Source organism: Neolamprologus multifasciatus, chromosome 17 (genome assembly GCF_963576455.1).
Source record: "Neolamprologus multifasciatus chromosome 17, fNeoMul1.2, whole genome shotgun sequence".
Classification (NCBI taxonomy): Eukaryota; Metazoa; Chordata; class Actinopteri; order Cichliformes; family Cichlidae; genus Neolamprologus; species Neolamprologus multifasciatus.
Genome location: NC_140455.1, coordinates 5,408,192 through 5,426,358, shown reverse-complemented (window position 1 = coordinate 5,426,358; position 18,167 = coordinate 5,408,192). Strand labels below are relative to the sequence as shown.

The 18,167-nt window shown below is 39.1% G+C and overlaps 3 protein-coding genes across 7 annotated transcripts in view; 1 reads left to right on the top strand and 2 right to left on the bottom strand.

Moving 5' to 3' along the window:
• LOC146498807 (plexin-C1-like) overlaps nucleotides 1-18,167 on the top strand; it is a 90,896-nt gene that overhangs the window by 61,934 nt on the left and 10,795 nt on the right. The gene's annotated exons all lie outside the window — the stretch shown is intronic.
• Nucleotides 1-18,167, bottom strand: part of LOC146498808 (tubulin-specific chaperone cofactor E-like protein) — a 58,014-nt gene that overhangs the window by 34,754 nt on the left and 5,093 nt on the right. The window lies entirely within an intron of this gene.
• LOC146498809 (uncharacterized) lies at nucleotides 293-9,882 on the bottom strand. Of its 3 annotated transcripts, XM_085137421.1 has the most exons (9): nucleotides 9,802-9,882; nucleotides 7,808-7,840; nucleotides 4,016-5,972; nucleotides 3,233-3,316; nucleotides 2,181-2,231; nucleotides 1,599-1,688; nucleotides 1,477-1,509; nucleotides 1,292-1,356; nucleotides 293-866 (listed from the first exon to the last, which is right to left on the bottom strand). In XM_085137421.1, the coding sequence occupies exons 2-9, from the start codon at nucleotides 7,826-7,828 to the stop codon at nucleotides 633-635; spliced, it is 2,535 nt and encodes an 844-aa protein (XP_084993547.1). In that variant the 5' UTR covers nucleotides 7,829-7,840; nucleotides 9,802-9,882; the 3' UTR covers nucleotides 293-632. The 3 variants fall into 3 exon arrangements, with proteins under 3 accessions (XP_084993547.1, XP_084993549.1, XP_084993548.1); XM_085137423.1 differs by having other exon boundaries at nucleotides 5,867-5,972; nucleotides 7,808-9,876; XM_085137422.1 differs by lacking the exon at nucleotides 1,477-1,509 and having other exon boundaries at nucleotides 7,808-9,876.

Below are 18,167 nucleotides of genomic sequence, written 5' to 3'. Positions count from 1 at the left end.
GCTACACTTGCAGACAAATCTTTGCCATTTTTGAACAATGGGAAAAATCCCAAAATCAAAAATCACCTCAAAATCTTAAAACACTCAAGTAGAAAAAAAACTCATTTTGCTATCTGAGTGAGGACATTGCCATAGGGTGCTATTTGGGTCATTTTCCACCAGGGGGTGCTTTTGTGTTTGTTTCCGTCTATATGTTTTTTCTGGTTGCATTTACTCTCTGCCATTTTCCATTTTAGTGCAACCAAATAATGTGAAACAGTCTGAACTTTATACATAAACACAATACCTATCAAGACAACCCTACATAACAAAAAGGTAGTATTACATTTCAAATACCGCTTTAGATTTTATTAATAATTACCAAGGAAATACCCACAATGCTGCAAGAAGAGCAAATTCAGTTTATTTCACAATCCTTCCAGAGGAATAAAAATTATTATAACAACTAAGACAACTATTAAGTCTAATGACTTACAAGTAAAATAGTGATCAATAACTTTGATCAGTTTGTTTTGACTTTTGCTAAAAAGAAAAATCACTCAAGCTGACTAACCATTAAGCCATTAAGAAGGTGAACAACTTTATAAACGAACCAAAAACATCCTGGGCAAAAACCTAGAACTTAAACTAACTTAAAAAAGTTTTTTACAAGCAGACCTTCGATTCAGAGTGACAATCGTGTTGTACACAAAGTTTTTAACATCTTTCCATGAGCGATTAACTAGGTCTTTTTCCGCTTCTAAGCATTTCATGCAGTGTTCTTTTTTTGGAATTTTCCGCTCCGCGACAAATTTTCCCAGCCATCTTTGCACTGCCGTCTTCTCTGCTTCACTCCATTGCCTCTTGACCTTCGCACGGGGGATCTCTACAAATAACACAAAAGACAACATGGAGTGTTAAACTATGTTACATACATGTTGTAAAGTTGTTTGTTTTTAAATGGGGTTCTGCTTGTGTATATTTACAGAAAATGCCAAACCAAACGGTAGGTTCAACAATTTACTCAACATTTTGTACCCAAGATATGTAGTAAGCACTTTTAAATTAAGTATTTTGAGTTTACAGAAACATGAGATCAGTTTTGAGTAATATACTTACAGAGTGAAACAGCAGCCAATTTACCTTTATACATTTTGTTTTCAAAAGTACTTGTTGCATCTAGCCTTTTAAAATAAGATGCTAACTAGTTATTCCTGCTAAAATCATTCATCATAACAATATTGTCTACAACCTGATTCATATACTGCAAACAGAAAATATCAAATACATTTAAAGCTGAAAACATCTCAGCCTTTGCTTTGGCCACTTTGGTTTTTCCCCTTTTCCTCATGGCGAGTGTTACTTTCTTGGTCTCTTCTAAAACAGAAACAGACAAAAAATGGTAGCTGTTATTGTACAATGCAGATTTTACTTGAATAGAATTTAATTAGAATACACAACAGTGTCACTACATTTCAGACAAATGCTTAAACTCACCATCTACATCTGCGAAGTACTGAGAACTTCCGTCTTTAAAAAAAAATAAAAAATTTAATGTGCCATATCATGCTAATTCACTGATTTTTTTATTTCTATTGAATGACTCTGGAAAATCTGACCTTCATCCATCTCACTGCCTCCTCCTTTCTCCTCCTCCTCATTTCCCCGAGGATCACTCTGAGTAGCTGCTATGGGACTTTCACCTGTGACTAACGCCAGATATCAAATATTAGCCATCAGGAGTATGGTAATTACTCTTCTTTTAGTTAAGATAAATTAAAAAAGCAAAAGGGAAAAAAAAACACTGCACAGCCATTACAAGGTGGCATTTGTATAAAAATGCGTTTGACAAATGTAACAGTTTTTAAATTAGAATCTGGGTTGTGGTGATAAACCCGCAGATTTCATGTGTTTTTCAGTCTATTTCTTGCTGTAATAAAGGAGCTCACTATAGAGTGAGTGTACATGATCAAGTGTTATCTTTTGTATAGATTACTGAGCACTGAAGTCGGCCAACAGTGCGTTTATTTGGCTATAACATGCCACCCAGTTCTTTTTAACCATTAGGAACTCAAGCTAACAAGCTAACATCAGTGTCCTATATTAGTCAATGTCACATAATTTTAGGCAGTTTATCATAAATGCTGCTTATTCATGAGGCTGTATGCCAACGGCTCTACTAGTAAGCAGGTAACACTTACCACCACTATCAGAACAGCCATCATCCCTGCCTGCGAGGACCACATTATTGTCTGCAATAATGTAAATGTAAGAAATATTGAAATTATGCAATTTAATGTGGAAATTTGTGTAAAGACACAAGTCTTTAAAATGAAATTACTGTAAAATGTATAACCCAAGCTACTTTCCATTGTCATGAGCTTTAAAATACACAACACTAACAATGCACCAAAAAACAACAAGCAGTAGATCATGACTAGAAGACTAATCGTATTTTAAAACCAGTGCCCATTTAAATTTAAGATGACGCCAGTCAGGATTCAGACTGAGGTCCTCTAGTAAGGAATTCTACATGTTATCTCCTGAACTGGAAAAGCTGTTTGTCCAAACAGGGATTCAAAGTAACATCCCTGTCCACCTGGAAGCTAATCATCTCATGAAGCCAAACTAAATGCAACCTTAAGGTCACTGAGCATGTGGGAAACATGTTTAATAAGCATTTAGAGATTTGTTTAGGAGTAACACATTCACTAAAATTATCAAGCCAAGATTTATTCTAAACATACCACTGCCATGATGCTGAATTGCTGTCCAAAACTGTTGCTTGATTATATATTAATATTATATGGTGCTTGTGACCACAAGTTATACCACTACATCAAAAATAAAAAAAATAAAAACCTCAGTGGATCAAACTATCCGTGGCACAAATAAATGCAATAAATGCAAATATATTTGTGATTTGAAAATCTGCTCACCATTTCAACCTAACATAATATTTCACATCTGAAAAGATACATTGGAAACCAAAAATGTGTTCTGCTGTTGTACTGTAAACAGAAAGGACAAAACAGGAACACCAATATAATCAGTCCTATTCATTGTCAATTCATGATCTTTATTGTCTTAACTGAGCTCATGTATTACGATTATAGGTAAAATAAGAAGATGTTATGGCATGACCGTGTTATTGGACTGCAGAAGATTGCACAGGTCTACCACGAAGACACAGGCTGTAAAATAGGGCTGCAAACAAATGTTACTTGCAACAATTTTCTCTATTAAAACCTACTTTCATCCACTTCTGTGTCTTGTTCCTTCGGTCTGCCTGGGTCTCTTTGACTAGCTGGAGGGCTGGGAGCTGGGGGAATTACACCTATAAAAGATAATGAATTACTAGTAATTGATTAGAGAACAGTGCTAACCACCAACATTCTAAAGTTGGCAAAATACTGTGCAATTTTTGGGATTTTGAGCCGATTTTTCAGTCATGTGTCCGTTTTGGGATCGGCCCAAGTTTCGCCTTAATTGTGTGTCATCGTGCATTATACATGGGGTAACGAGAAGCAATTAACACCTCACAACCAGCTCCCAATCAAGAGTCGGATGGTTGCAAGAAAATCAAACCTATTTGAAATCCTGTCGCCCCTCGTGAGGGTGTCAACACAGCCTCTCACACGGCGCACGCACAAACGCAGAAACGGAAGTGATAAAGACAGGGCAGCACAGCAATGCAGCATGTGATCTGGACACAAGCGATGGAGGCACAACTTGTAGAACTTTAGCAAGCTCATCTGCTTTTCAATGTGGCCTCACAAAATTATCACGACCACAACAGCCATGAAAAGAGTTGGATGGATGTTTTTCATTAACATTTTAGCAAAGTTGATGGTGGTGGTGGTGTGTGTCTGTGTGAATGAAAGACAGAGGTAGGGAGAACGAGAGACAGATTTGGTGTTATAAGCTTCATCTTATGGATTAGTCAAGTGTCAAACTATTTGACCACACAATATCATTTGCAATTCAATATAGCAGGACAGGGAAAAAAAGACAATAAATACTCTGTCATACATACCAGCAACAGAAACCTCCAGGGTGCTGAGGTTCTTCCCCCTTAAGGTGCCAGCACCTTCCTCCATTGCAAACAGAAGCTTGCTTATCTTGGCAATTTGAAAGGTTTTGTCTGTCTGTCTGTAAAAGTCCTGGTGAACTCTGATGTCATGTCCCATGAACCTTGCAACTTGCTCGAGCTCTTGATCATTAAGATCCAGGAGTTGGCAAAGTGTGGCAACCTGTTTTCTTAATTTAGTTGACCTCAGAAGCTCAGGGTTTTCTGCTTTGCTTTGGTCTGCATATTTTCGTAGGCAGTCACATCCACGTATGTGTGTCATCCCACCAGGTCTAGCAAAGAGATAGGGATTTTCAGCAGGTACACCAGCTGCTTCTCTCTTTTTCACCAACAAATCGATTGACTCCTTCATTCTGTCGCTCAAAAAAAGGGGCACTTTCCTGCCTCTCTTCCCTCTGATTTCAATGCGGGTTAATAGCTTGCTTAGCTCCTTTTCTAATGGTGACAAGGTTTCGTAAATGTCTTCATTAATGGGACTTGTTTTTACGTCCTTGTAGGTCTGAAGAGTCAAGCGTGATGCTTCTCCTTCACGTCGCTTGTTAAAGACAATAACCTGTGCCAAAACAGTCTCGTTCAATGTCTTGTATGCTGCCAAATCCATGTGCTGCATCAGTCTCTCTCTTGCTTCACCTTCCACGGTACGGAGATGGTCCCTCAGAGCAATCACATTTTTGGTGAGGGGAATGTCATCCTGTTTATTCCACCTCTTTTCTTGTATTGTTTGGTGAGCACTGACAGATACACTGTTCCTCCAGTTTTTGTCCAGAAGTTCCAAGAATTTTTTGGCCTTCTTCTCTGCATGGTCATCGTCATTCATAAGAGTCTGTCCAATCAGGACCTCGACTGCTCCTTTAAGACAAAATCCAATTTTGACTGCTGTTGACGGTTTGCCATATTCATTTTTGCCTGGACTAAAGTTTGCAAGATGCTTGGCAACACTGACAACAAACTGAAATTTTGATGGTTTGCACAAATCTTCAAGAACATTCACTGTCTTCTCCATATTTTTTGCAGCTAACATGAACCGGCCAAGCTCCCTCATCCTTTGTGCAATGTATTGGTGCTTAGACTTCACACGGCCATGTCTTGCATATAGCGATTCTCCATATTTGCAAATCAGAGAATCACTCCTGATGTGAAAGGACACTTGATCTTGTCGCATGTTGTTGATAATAGTCTGACATCCTTTAGATGAATGTTTTATTGGAAGAAGCCGTGCAGAATAACTCTGGACTCTAGAATGTCTAGTTTTTGGCGCACACAGTTTTTTAGTTTTGCATGACAGCAAATGTTTCCATAATGTCTTTTTGATAAACATTGCAAAGCAAAAAGGGCAAGGTAAATATTCTCCTGCTATAGCTTCATTAGATGGCTGCTTCCATGTTACGACTTGCCCTCTGCCTTTTTGTATCACTTTGGTGTTGTGCTTAAAGTCTCCTTTATTGCGAAGTTGTTCTAGAAGATCCTTCCTTTCTTTGGAACCTACAGGGTAGCTAAAGGCATATGCCACATCACTAATCTCCATGTGATTCCTTTGCAGGTGTCTCGATATTTTTGCTTGGGACTTCCCACAGTAAAGACAATAATGTTTTTTGTCCCATACTCGTTTGTTGTCCTCTCTTTTTGTGCATGTTTTTACAGTCACCTCTGATTTCCGTTTAGCCTTTTTTTCTCCCTTGTGATCATTTCTTTTTCTTTTCCCATATGTTCTGGGTGTCTTTTTAAGAGTCATGTTTCTCAGTTCTTCATTATCACTGTCGCTATTGCTTGAAACGTCAGTGATCTTTAGTGTCTTACTTTGTAGACTGTGGGTGTCCTCATCACTTAAGTCTGAAATGTGACTTGGCACGTATTCAGAGCCTGAACAAATGGAGAAATCCAGCTCAGAGCAATCACTTTCCTCCTGAATAGGTAAAGATAATAATCATCATGAGAAGAAGTCAATTATAAGGATAGAGTTATGTAATAAAGCTGTAAAACTGTCTTCCAAAAGTTGAGACACTGTGTAAAATGCAAGTTAAAATAGAACGCAATGTTTTTCAAAGCCCACATCTTAGTGTATGGGGGTGCATTAGTGCCTATGGAGCTAGCAGCATGCAAATGTGGAAACGCATCGTTAGTGCCGAAAAAAAATACAGGTTATAGAGCAACATATGCTCCCATCTAAACATCATCTTTTTCAGGGAAGGCCTTGGATATTTCAGCGAAACAACTGTAAATTGTATAGTGCATGTATTATAATGGCAATGTTTCATAGTCCAATACTCTGAGTGCTGAAATGACCAGCCTGCAGTCAAAACCGTTCACCTACTCATAACATTTGGAGCATCATGAAACGAAAAATGCGACAAAGGCGGCCCAGGACTGTTGAGCAGGTAAAATCTTACATCAGACAAGAATGTGACAACATTGCTCTCCTTACAGTCCAGCAACTGGTCTCCTCAGATCCCCGATGTTTACAATGCTGTAAAAAGAAAAGAGAAAATTCACAGTGGGAAACAAGGCCCAGTCTTAACTTTTCTGAGACATGGTACTACCATCACATTCAAAATGATCCTATAATTTTCTTAAAATGGAACAATTTCTCAGTTTAAGCAATTGAAATGTTTTACATGTCTTACTGTTAACAAAATGTGGGTTTATGAGATTTGAAAAACATTGAATTCCATTTTGATTTACATTCTACACAGCATCCCTTCTTTTATAGATGTGAGGCTGTAAAAGAATAATGAACTAAAATGAGATGGGTTACTACCGTATGCTGACAGCCTTTATTGCAAGGAAACTTTTTTTTTTTTAAGTCAAACTAGTGGCATATAACAAAGATGACTTTGTTTTCATTCCACAAACTTATTGTATAAGAAAAGCTGCTATGAAGATACACTCAAATACTGTTTGATATAGAAATAACATCTAGAAATGTATTTGAAAAGACATAACATTTCTGGATACATATCCAATGTTCAAGGTTAAAGCTGACCTGAAGCACTACATACATTAAGGCTAGATGACACTATGGAGGCCTACTCTTTAAAAAAAGAAAAGGAAAAAAAGAAAAGAAAAGAAATCTCCGATTGAACACTGTCAGTGAAGCTCATTATAAAAAAAAACAAACAAGTTTTTACAGCATGTGTATTTCCATCTTGGGTGAGTTCAGACTATGAGGTCACTAGGTTGGTTGGTTGGATGGATACTGATAACAGTTCTACCCTACATTAGTTTATGTTAGCTAACTAGGGACAGAAAGAATAACTAAAAATAAAAGGAAGTCTAAGAGGGATCACTTTGTAACCCTGGCTGCAGCAATGAGTTTATGTTAAAAACCAAGTAAAGACTGTCAAATTTCACTTTTAGTCTCAAAGTGCTTTGTCATTGTTTGCTAGCTGTACTGAAACAGAAGAATCTACCTGTTAACTGCAGTGCTCGAGTTTAGAAAGGTGACGCTTAAAAGGTGGCGCATCTAAAATGTATTCCCACAGCAGAGAATCTAAATCACACTTAAAATATGCTGTAAATAAAAGAATCAGTGAAAACGGGGGCTTCCAGTCTATTTTAAACAGAAACTCTGAATCTAACCTGCTTCCAACCAGATGATGTGTTCGTCATCAGTTACTATGGTGACATAGTCATGTTTAAAAAAAGAAAAAAGATAAAAAAGACGCTGTTTGACTTTAACATTCCTGCATATGATTCAGTAACAATTACATGTTCAAATATTTGATCAAAAAAGGCACATACCTGTGTTTGGCTTGCTGCCATGGCTTCCTCGACCTAATACCAAAGACAAAATCCAAAGTTACTTCTCAGTTACATTTAAGTAATAATGGCTTAGAGGTGATACAGCACAAATGCACCAACATTTTTCTTATTCTTCAGCAAGCAGGAAAAGCAGCCCATTACCCATCTCTAACATATAACTGGACTGCACTGTGCTTTCCACTATTTCCACCTTCTTTTTCCTTTTGATTTATTTACTGAAGCTCACCTCAATAAGGCTACGGGGTTGCTTAACAGTGAGCTCTCATGCAGGTGAACCTGATGTACAAACTGTGACCTGCAACTCTACCAATTTAAAGTAACATAAAAAGAATAACATTTATAAAAAAAAAATAAAATAAAATAAAAAAAACCCCACAGAGCATCACAATGTTTCACCCATTTTAAATATAGTAGTGTTAGGGGTTTTTTTTTAAGTGTTTTATATAGGATAGCTTATATGCCCTCTGATTGGCACACTGTTAGAGTTACATCATTTTCCTTTTTTCAACATACTTTTATTAATAACTCTCTGTACATAAAACACTATTAGGACAGCATGTTATCATTTCCTCCAAGGTGTGTCATATTATAATGCTAAAACATAGTGACCAAAGAGACAACACATGAACACACTTTTGATTGTTTGAAGGCAAAGTTATAACACACCATACAAAGGCTTACATTATGTATAAGCATTTACATTATTTGCTTTAAATAGCCAAATGAATACTACATGGCAGCCTTGATGTTCCACAAAAAACACTTTCTAAAGCCCACTTTAGCAGCAGAATGCCAGGCCTTCTGTCCAGTTATGTTTGACAGTGAAAAACACCTACAACAAACGTGAGGAATAAGACAAACGAGACTAAACAGAGCATCTGCTCATCTGGGTCATGCTGATGTGCAGCTACACTAGTAAATATACTGGACGGACAGACGCCGCTCAGTCATTGAAACAGACATTCAAAGTACGCATCAAGCCGAGAACGCAAAAAAATCCCGGACGCGTTCTCGCTCCGCCTGTTTCATCGAACATGCATCAGTGGTGACTTGTGTGGACTTGGTACAGCTAAATATCTCAGAATGCATTTCGTCCAAAACTCAAACGCGGCAATGGCGGACGAGCGGGGCTAAAAACTTTTAAATATTACTCTTTCTGGGTCACATAATAAACTTTTGAGTTATTTTCAAGCGAGAATGTAGCTGTGTAAACTTCAAATATCTGCTCGATTTATCAAGATATCATATATTTCCAAACGCGCTCCGACGTTTTCGGAGGCGTCTGTGACCCGCCAGCTCCATAACAGACAGCGAGGTCGAGGATTATTACAGCCGGCGAGAACAGCGGACTCCCCCCCCCCCCCCTTTGTTTTCACACAGCTGAATAAACGTCAAACAGAAAACGGATTAAACAGAAGTGTGAGACGGTCAAGAATTTACTCCAGTGTCCTGTTATATTTTAGATAGCAAGGAGCAGACGGCCGAGTTTATTAAACTCCACCGAGACAGCGGTGATGCTAGACTGTCCAATTTCACAGCCGTTTACTTCCTACCTACCCGACCTCCTGAGGACGCGACCCACGAAGACCGCGAAGGCCGGGCCTAAGGAGGATGCAGCCCATGAATTTGGACACAGCTACTGATATTTTTCAAAGCTGTTGTGCTTTTTTGAAATGTAAACTCCTCCTTAAATAAATGTCCGTGATTAAGGGGAAAGGAGATCAGTTTTGGATTCCCAAAAAACATCAAATTTGCCAAAAAATATCCCATGCTGCTGAATTTCTTTTCTTTTTATTTTGAAGATGTATAATTGTCCGTTTGTTTGCTAGCAAGCTGCTATTAACTGAGACGAACTTTATGCATTGTACAAGTTAAAAAAATAAAAATAAAACCTGAAGTAAGATACCTTTTTTTGTTTCATTTCATAAAAAAAAAATGCACAGTTTTCATGAAGACAAAATGTGAAATCTTACCTGCGGAAAGCTTTGTTTTAAATCTTGCGATCTCCAGTTTAATTATGCAGCTTCTCCGTCCGTGGACTGAATGGTTGAGATTAGGGCTGGGTATCGTCACTGATTTCTAGAATCGATTCAATTCCGATTCACAGGGTCCCGAATCGATTCGATCCACGATTCGATTTAATTCGATTCGATTTAATTCGATTCAACTCACTTTGATTTGAATCTGGGAAATTTTGACAGTCAGAAATATTATAATTCAGATCAGGACATTTACATATTTTTGTATCTATAAAAAGGAAGCTGACACACCAAGACGTTATCAAAGGTGTGAGCATCACAGGCCTTTGTGTCAAAGTAGCTGAAGATAAAACACAGAAACACATGACGGTGATTTTCCTGTTCTGGGATTTTATAAAAATTTTCTGCAGTAGATCAAAAACGAAAGAAAACCATTAATCAACACATGAACATTACCTCTGAAGTTACAGCGGTTTTATTAGAGACAAGGCTGAGCGTTTTGCATTTTGCATAATTTTAAAAAGTTTAAATTTGTTCGGTATTGAACGGCAGAAATTAGGTTTTCGGAAGTATATAAAACGAAAAAAAAAAAACGTCGGCCGACAGCGCTGTAAACAACGGTAGACTTGTGCGTAACAAGCAAGCGAATAATGCAGAAAACAGTACAGAGAGAGAGAGGGAGAGAGAGAGCGAGAGAGCGAGCATGCGAGAGAGAGCTGTGCATGTGGTCGAAGCAAAACAAAAGTCAGAGTGAATTCATGACGTTGTTTATGTGAAGCCTAGTTTGGATCTTCTTTTGCTGCTGGTTCGGTCAATATTGTTTGGAGAGAGATAAAACTAACAGCTTTAGAATCAGCGCATAAAGGGCGTGAACACAAAGCGCGGACCGCCGACAGATCAGAATCAGCCAGCTGTTGGCTTTCAGCCCCGACTGTGAGAAAGGCGACATCTCACTGATTCTGATCCGCGGGTTGCGCTGTGTGTTTAAGTCTTTGTGCAGAATCCATGTTCCTGCTCTCATTTACTGTCTTAGCTGTTTGGTGGTTGTTGAAATTTTGTGAGATTTCACCAGAGATTCTGGCATTTCGGGCAAAATAAATTTATATTAAAAATCGATTCAGGATTTTAATGAATCGATTTTACGTTATCCAAGCCAGAATCGATTTTAATCGATAAATCGATTATAAAAACCCACCCCTAGTTGAGATGCAAGCAATGCCCTGCAAAAGTTTGAGAGCGTGCAGTGCAGGTGCGCGGGGGGAGGGGCGGGTCACTGATGGGTCATGATATCTTAAAGAGGAATTGCAGAGAGCCAAAGTATTCTCTACTTCTCAGCTCTCACTCTTAAACCTGATTTACATTGTACATTATATAAAATAAAGGAAGCCTGACATTGTTTTTACTACAGTTTAAACACATAATGAAACAACATAATAAAATTAATCTAAAGTAACATTTAGCTTTACAGTCTAAATTGGCTTAATGCATATCAGTAGTCGAAAACAACTAAGATCCATTACCATATCTATTTTATATATATATAAAATAGATATAGATATATATATGTGTGTGTGTTTTGGTTGTTTACACACACACTGTAAACGGCCACTGTATTAGGCACACCTTGCTAGTCCTGGTTTGGATTCTCTTTTGCCTTCAGGACAGCCAAAGTGCTGAAAATACTGCCCTGCACCTCCCCCATACCTGCTGCAGTGGGGGAGGTGCAGGGCATCAGTGAAGTTGGGAGCAGAGTGTAGCACAATATTCTGCACTTGTCATCCTTGAGGCACATTTTTCATTTCTTAGTACAGTTTAGTACACACTATAAAAGCACATACTAAAATGTATCTAAAGTCAGATTTAAATGTACAACATAATTTTACTTAATTTTACTAATTATACATCAGTAGAGATAGAGAGATAGATAGATAGATAGATAGATGCTTTGGTAGTTTACCATTGTCCATAGTGAGGATAATCATGTCCATTATATGAGCTCCCTATACCTATGCAGGCAGCCAGTAGTTCCCATGGCTAAGAACAGGACACTGAATGGGCCTCACAGCTTCCATATTAAATTACCATAAACTCATCCTCAGTACTCGCTATGTTGTCAGGCTATATATCATAACTTCTCAATAAAGTAAGAGAATGGACTCAGGGTGAGCCCTTCTGGAAGCCAAATGATTCAATTTAATGCAAAATAGGTATTTCATCTGCTCTGATGGAAAACCAGATATTTCAAAGTTTCATTAATGATGATCAAATTTTTATTTTCTTCTAATGGCTAAGCATTTTTAGAGTTGCTTAGTATAAGTAGTTTTAAAATAATTAAAGAAGGCTATGGACTAGACATGTTCTGTTTGAATGAAAAATGGTCATGCACATAAGTTGCTGACAACTTACTTTCTACCAAGAAGGAGCTAGGAAACAACTTTAAATTTCATTTTCTTTTCTGTCTCAGAAAGCATTATATGTATTCAAGTCTTTATTATAATGTACAGCACCCATCTATTCAGACACCCATTTTCCTAACCGCTTATCTACAGCGTCAACCAGAGCTCCCAATCCATCACAGGGCAGTGTATATTTATATTCATTAGTTCACAAATCAAACATTCACATTAAATGTATAATCTACCTTCTTTTACTCAGTGTTTCATACATTAACTGTACATACAATAAATAAACTTTTTCTCCTAATATATGGTAAACATTGGAAATGCATCCATGAGAAAATTTATTTTGCGCAGTGATAAGCTGGTAACATCACACTAAAGGTGATTCATGCCCAGCCTCTCTTGCCCTGAAAAAGCATGAGCAGCTTTTCTTTAAGCCCACTTGCTCCCTCCACACCAGCCCAGGACTGGTAAGGCAGACAACCCTGTTGATGACTGCCAATCGGACAAGGGAAGTCTGGGTCTCTGTGGCTCTTCATGTGGCTGTCTCTCTAACCCATCTTAAAGACAGTGGGTGCAACTGGCATTGTGACAGTGCTTCTTCTCCATTCCCAGCACCTTCATAGGGTATTGGTGTTAGAGCCTCTGGTCACTGTATCAATGGTTACTTCCTCTTTAAAAGCTGGGATCTTTTATTTATTGGCTTTGCAAAACAAGTGGCCAAGAGAATATAATGATGCTGTTTGACAGCATCTCGTCAGATGTAGCCAAGCTGCTCTGGCATTGTTATAATTTATCCTATGCCTTCTGTGGTTTTCTTGGTGGTCTTGTGATGCTGTGTGCATCAGTTTGGCTCTCTAGTTGTTGTACGTCTGCCTACCACTAGAATTAAAGAAAAACAAAGGTATTTAGAGGGCTATGCACATATTCAGATTTTCCCCTAGATATATACACTACCAGTCAAAAGATTGGACACACCTTCTAATGTAATGTTTTTTCTTTATTTGCATTGTAGATTCTCATTAAAGGCACCAAAACTATGAATGAACACATATGGAATTATGTAGTAAACAAATTGTGAGATATACCTCAAAACATGTTTTAGATTTTAGATTCTTCAAAGTAGCCACCCTTTGATTTGATTACTACTTTGGCCACTGTTGGCATTCTCTTCATGAGCTTCATAAGGTTGTCACCTGAATTGCTTTTCCAACACTCTTGAAGGATTTCCCGGAAATGCTGAGCACTTGTTGGCCCTTTTGCCTTCACTCTGTGCTCCGTCTCATCCCAAAACATCTCCAATGGGATTGAGTCAGGTGACTGTGGAGGCCAGGCCATCTGGTAGGTACTCCATCACTCTCCTTCTGGGTCACAGAGCCCTTACACAGCCTGGAGGTGTGTTTGGGGTCATTGTCCTGTTGAAAAATAAATGATGGTCCAACTAAACACAGACCAGATGGGATGGCAGGTCACTGCAGGATGCTGTGGTAGCCATGCTGGTACAGTGTGCTTTCAGTTTTGAATGACTCGCCAACAGTGTCACCAGCAAAGCCCCCCCACACCATCACACCTCCTCCTCCATGCTTCACAGGGGGGCCACGCATGCCGAGACCATCCATTCACTTTTTCTGCGTTGCACAAAGACATGGCAGGTACAACCAAAGTTCTCAAATTTGGACTCATCAGACCAAAGCACAGATGTCCACTGGTCTAATGTCCATTCCTTGTGATTCTGGTGACTCGGATGAATGTATCCTCAGCAGCAGAGGGGACTCTTGGTCTTCCTTTCCTGGGGCGGGCCTCATGTGAGACAGTTTTGTCGTAGTGCTTGATGTTTTGTGCGAGTGCACTTGGGGACACATTCAAAGTTTTAGCATTTTTCCAGACTGACTGACCTTCAGTTCTTAAACTGGACTGGATGGACTGTAGTTTCTCTTTACTTAGCGGATTGGTTGTTGCCATAATATGAATTTTAACAGTAGTCAAATAGGGCTGTCAGCTGTGCACCAACCTGACTTCTGGACAACACAACTGATGGCCCAAACCCCATAAAGACGGAAAGAAATTCCACAAATGAACCCTGACAACGTACACCTTTGAGGTGAAAGCATTTCAGGTGACTACATCATGAAGCTCACTGAGAGAAGGCCAAAGGTTTGCAGCGCTGTCAACAAAGCAAAGGGTGCAATCTAAAATATAAAACATATTTAGAGTTATATATCAGCTATCTCTTTGCTATATAATTCCATATATATTGCTTCATATATTTGATGTCTTCAGTTTGTATGTACAATGTAGAAAGTAGTAAAACACAGACAAACATTAAGTCAAAAGGTGGCCAAATTTTTGACTGATAGTGTATGGGGGGTGGAGTTGGGAGTGTACTCCGAAGCCCAGATAAACAGAGAGGGCTGTTTCAGGAATGGCATCTGGTGTATTTCCATATCGGATCAGTCGGTACCTGGGTTAACAATTACTGCCTCCTGTGCTATTGGCCAACAGAGAGCCGATGGAAACTGTGCTACTATTCAAAGACAAAGGAAGAGGAAAGGGGAGAAGCGTGTTAGGAGTCGAAGAGAAGGACAGGCAGGAGTGTGGAGGTACTATGACTGGCTAAAGGGAGAGAGCTGGCTGATATGAATGGAGAGAAGGAAGGTAGATTTACTGTGTGTGCAGGACACCGGTTGGATGAAGGTTGGATGTCAGTTAGAAGAGAAAGAGGAATTCTGCAGTTAGTTTGATAAAGTGGTAGAGAGTGTTGATTGGAGCAGACTTCAGTAGCCATGTAGGTGAAGGAAAGAGATATAATGTGGAGGTGGTGTAGGTATGGTGTTAAGCAGAGAAATGCAGAAGGTCAAAATTAGGAAGAATGGAAATGGCTGGGGTGAACTCATACTTCAAGAAGAAGGAGGAACATAAGGTGACGTAGAAGAGTGGAGGAAAGTGCACACAGGTGGCTTACATCCTAAACAGAAGGGTCAGTCTGAAAGAGATAGGAGACTGCAAGGTGGTGTCAGGAGAGAATGTAGCCACGCAGCATTGGACACTAGTCTGTAGGATGACTTTGGACGTCAAGAAGAGGAAGAGAGTGAAGGCAGAGACAAGAACTAAATGGTGGAAGCTGAAGAAGGAAGAATGTTGTGCAGTTGTTAGTTCAGGGAGGAGTAGAGACATTCTCTGGGTGGAAGGGAAGAGTTACCAGATGACTGAGAAAATACAACTGAAGGGTGAGAGAAAGGCAAAGAAGGTGTTTGGTGTATCTTTTGGAGAGAGAAAAGAGGACAAGAAGACTTGGTGGTGGATTGGACACCTTCCTGTAGTTCCTCAAAGGAATAGCTAAGAGAAAGTGTGATAGTCAGGGAGATGGAGAAAGTAGACAGGAATACTGGGAGTCCAGGCCTACTGCAAAGATAGAGGTGGCAAAGGAAAAAGCTTACACTGACTTGTATGTGAGGCTGGGCACTAAGGAAGGAGAACAGTACTTGTCTCAATTAGCTAGACAGAGATTGAGCTGAAAAGGATGTGCAGCAGGTTAGAATGATTAAGGATAAAGATGGTGAAGAGAGTGTGTTGAGAAGATGGAAGTATTCTCTCATTATCTTCATTAATAAAGACATTATTGAAGACAGAAAATGAGGACAGATGGAGGAAAGTTAGTGAATCAGGAAGTGCAGAGGATTAGTAAGGAGGAAGTGAAGGCAGCTATGAAGAGAGGAAAGGCAGTTGGTCCACATGGCATATCTGTTGGGGTGTGGAGATGTTCAGGAGAGAGGACTTTTTAACCAGATTGTTTAACACAAGTTTGGAGAGTGAGGAATGAATAAGTGTACTGGTACCAGTTTTCAAGACCAAGGGTGATATGCAGAGCTGTAATAACTACAGAGGGATAAAGCTGATGAGACACACCAAGAAAGAGTTGTTGAAGCTAGGTTAAGAAGAGAGGTGATCATCAATGAGCAGCAGTATGGCTTCTCACTGAAAAAGAGCAGTGCAGATGTGGTGTTTGCTTTGAGTGTGTTGATGCAGAAGTATAGTGAAAGTCGAAAGAGTTGCACTGTCTCTTTGTGGATCTGGCAAAAGAATATGATGGGATGCTAAGAGAGGAACTGTGGTACTGCATGAGGTAAGTCAGGATGTGAGGGTGGTGCAGGACATGTATGAGGACAGTGAGGCAGTGGTGAGGTGTGCAATAGGAGTGACAGATGTGTTCAAGGTGAGGGTGGGATTACATCGGGGATCTGGAGTCAGCAGGAGGGACAGGAAACAGAAATAAGTATACAAGAAGGACAGCTCATGCTGAATGGTATGGAGAGAAAGTTAGAGACAAGGCTGAGATGATTCTGACATGTGCAGAAGAGGGATAGTGGAAATACTGGACAAAGGCAGGAGGAAACAGGATGACCTCAGAGGAGGTTTATGGATGCAGTGAAGGAGGACATGATGAGGGTTGGTGTGAAAAAGGAGAAAGCTGGGATCAGGGTTGACATAGAGGCAGGGCCTCTGGTGTTGTGACCCCTAAAGAGAGCATCTCTCTCTCTACAATATATTATATATAATAACATTATATATATATATATGATCTCTATGATGGATCAGGTGATTACATAATATGTAATGTGATCACCTAATCCACCATAGAGATCATAGAGGTCCTCTTTTGGATTGAGATCTGGTGACTGTAGAGGCCATTTGAGTACAGTGAACTGAACTGTTATGTTTAAGAGCGCAATTTGACATCATTTGAGCTTCTTGACACTGGTTGTTATCCTCCTGGAAGCAGCCATAATGAGATGGGCGCTTCTGATGGATGGGACATATTTAATATTTACAAAGTATTAAAGAACACATAAGTCAATATTATATTGCATTACAGATTATATATTAATGGTAGATTTTCACTAACAGAAGTCTACTACAGTAGAGGAACCAGCTTTTAATATAAAAGGGAACACAGCAATATATGTATCCTTTGTACAGAAGCCCATGCTCATCAAAATTCACCAGTATGATTTATAATAATTTGAAAAATACTTGAAACAAAACTACAGTTTCTTACACATTGTCTATACAGTGTATTATGTAGACACAATTTGTAGCTCACTACTAAAGCAGGGTCAAGTTGGTTTTTCAGATTCAGTCTCCTATTTGTGGAGATATTTTGGTAAAATATGCTGGTAACACTAAATGGAAAACAGCACTCAAGACCTTAAATTATTATTTTTTTAAACTGAATGGTCTAAAAAACTTACTGATATGCCATTTCTATAGCAGAGATACAAGTATGGTTTAAAAAGAGAAGCCTAAAATGAGAACCAGAAGGCAGAAATGATGAGCTGCATTAATAATTTCCAAACCTGTCTCACATTAACTGATGAAACCCATGTTAACTAGCACACTGTTTAGTTTAAATTGAAAATCCAGTCGTAATTTTTTAGGAACTGAAGCACTGTCTCATAGCTCAGTTTAGGCCAGTACATATTCAATATTTCTATTTCAGCATTTAATTTCAAAAACTGTATTGGTGTGCTTTCCAATTTCGGTAGACCAAGACCAGATATTAAAAGTAAGACATAATAATATGTTTAACTTACCTTGTAGGGTCTTTACCCTAAAGTATAAGTGCTCTCAGGTGACTTTGTTGTGATTTGGTGCTATATAAATAAAATTGAATTGAACTTTAAGGCGATAGAGCACTATTTATTTCTCCTTTATTACATAAACTGTCACTATCTTCATACTTATAGTAGCTTGGGGGCAGTGAATGGTCAAAGACAGTAGTTGGCAGTAGAGTGCAAAAAGGTGCTTGGGTGCAGTGACTATCCAAGAGCAGTAGGGGCAGTAGAGAGCAAAAAGTACTGGGGTGCAATGACTATCCAAAACCAAAAGGGGCAGAAGGGCAGTAGAGAGCAAAAAGGCTCAGGAGCAGTGAATTTTCATAACCACTAGTAGCCAGTAGAGAGC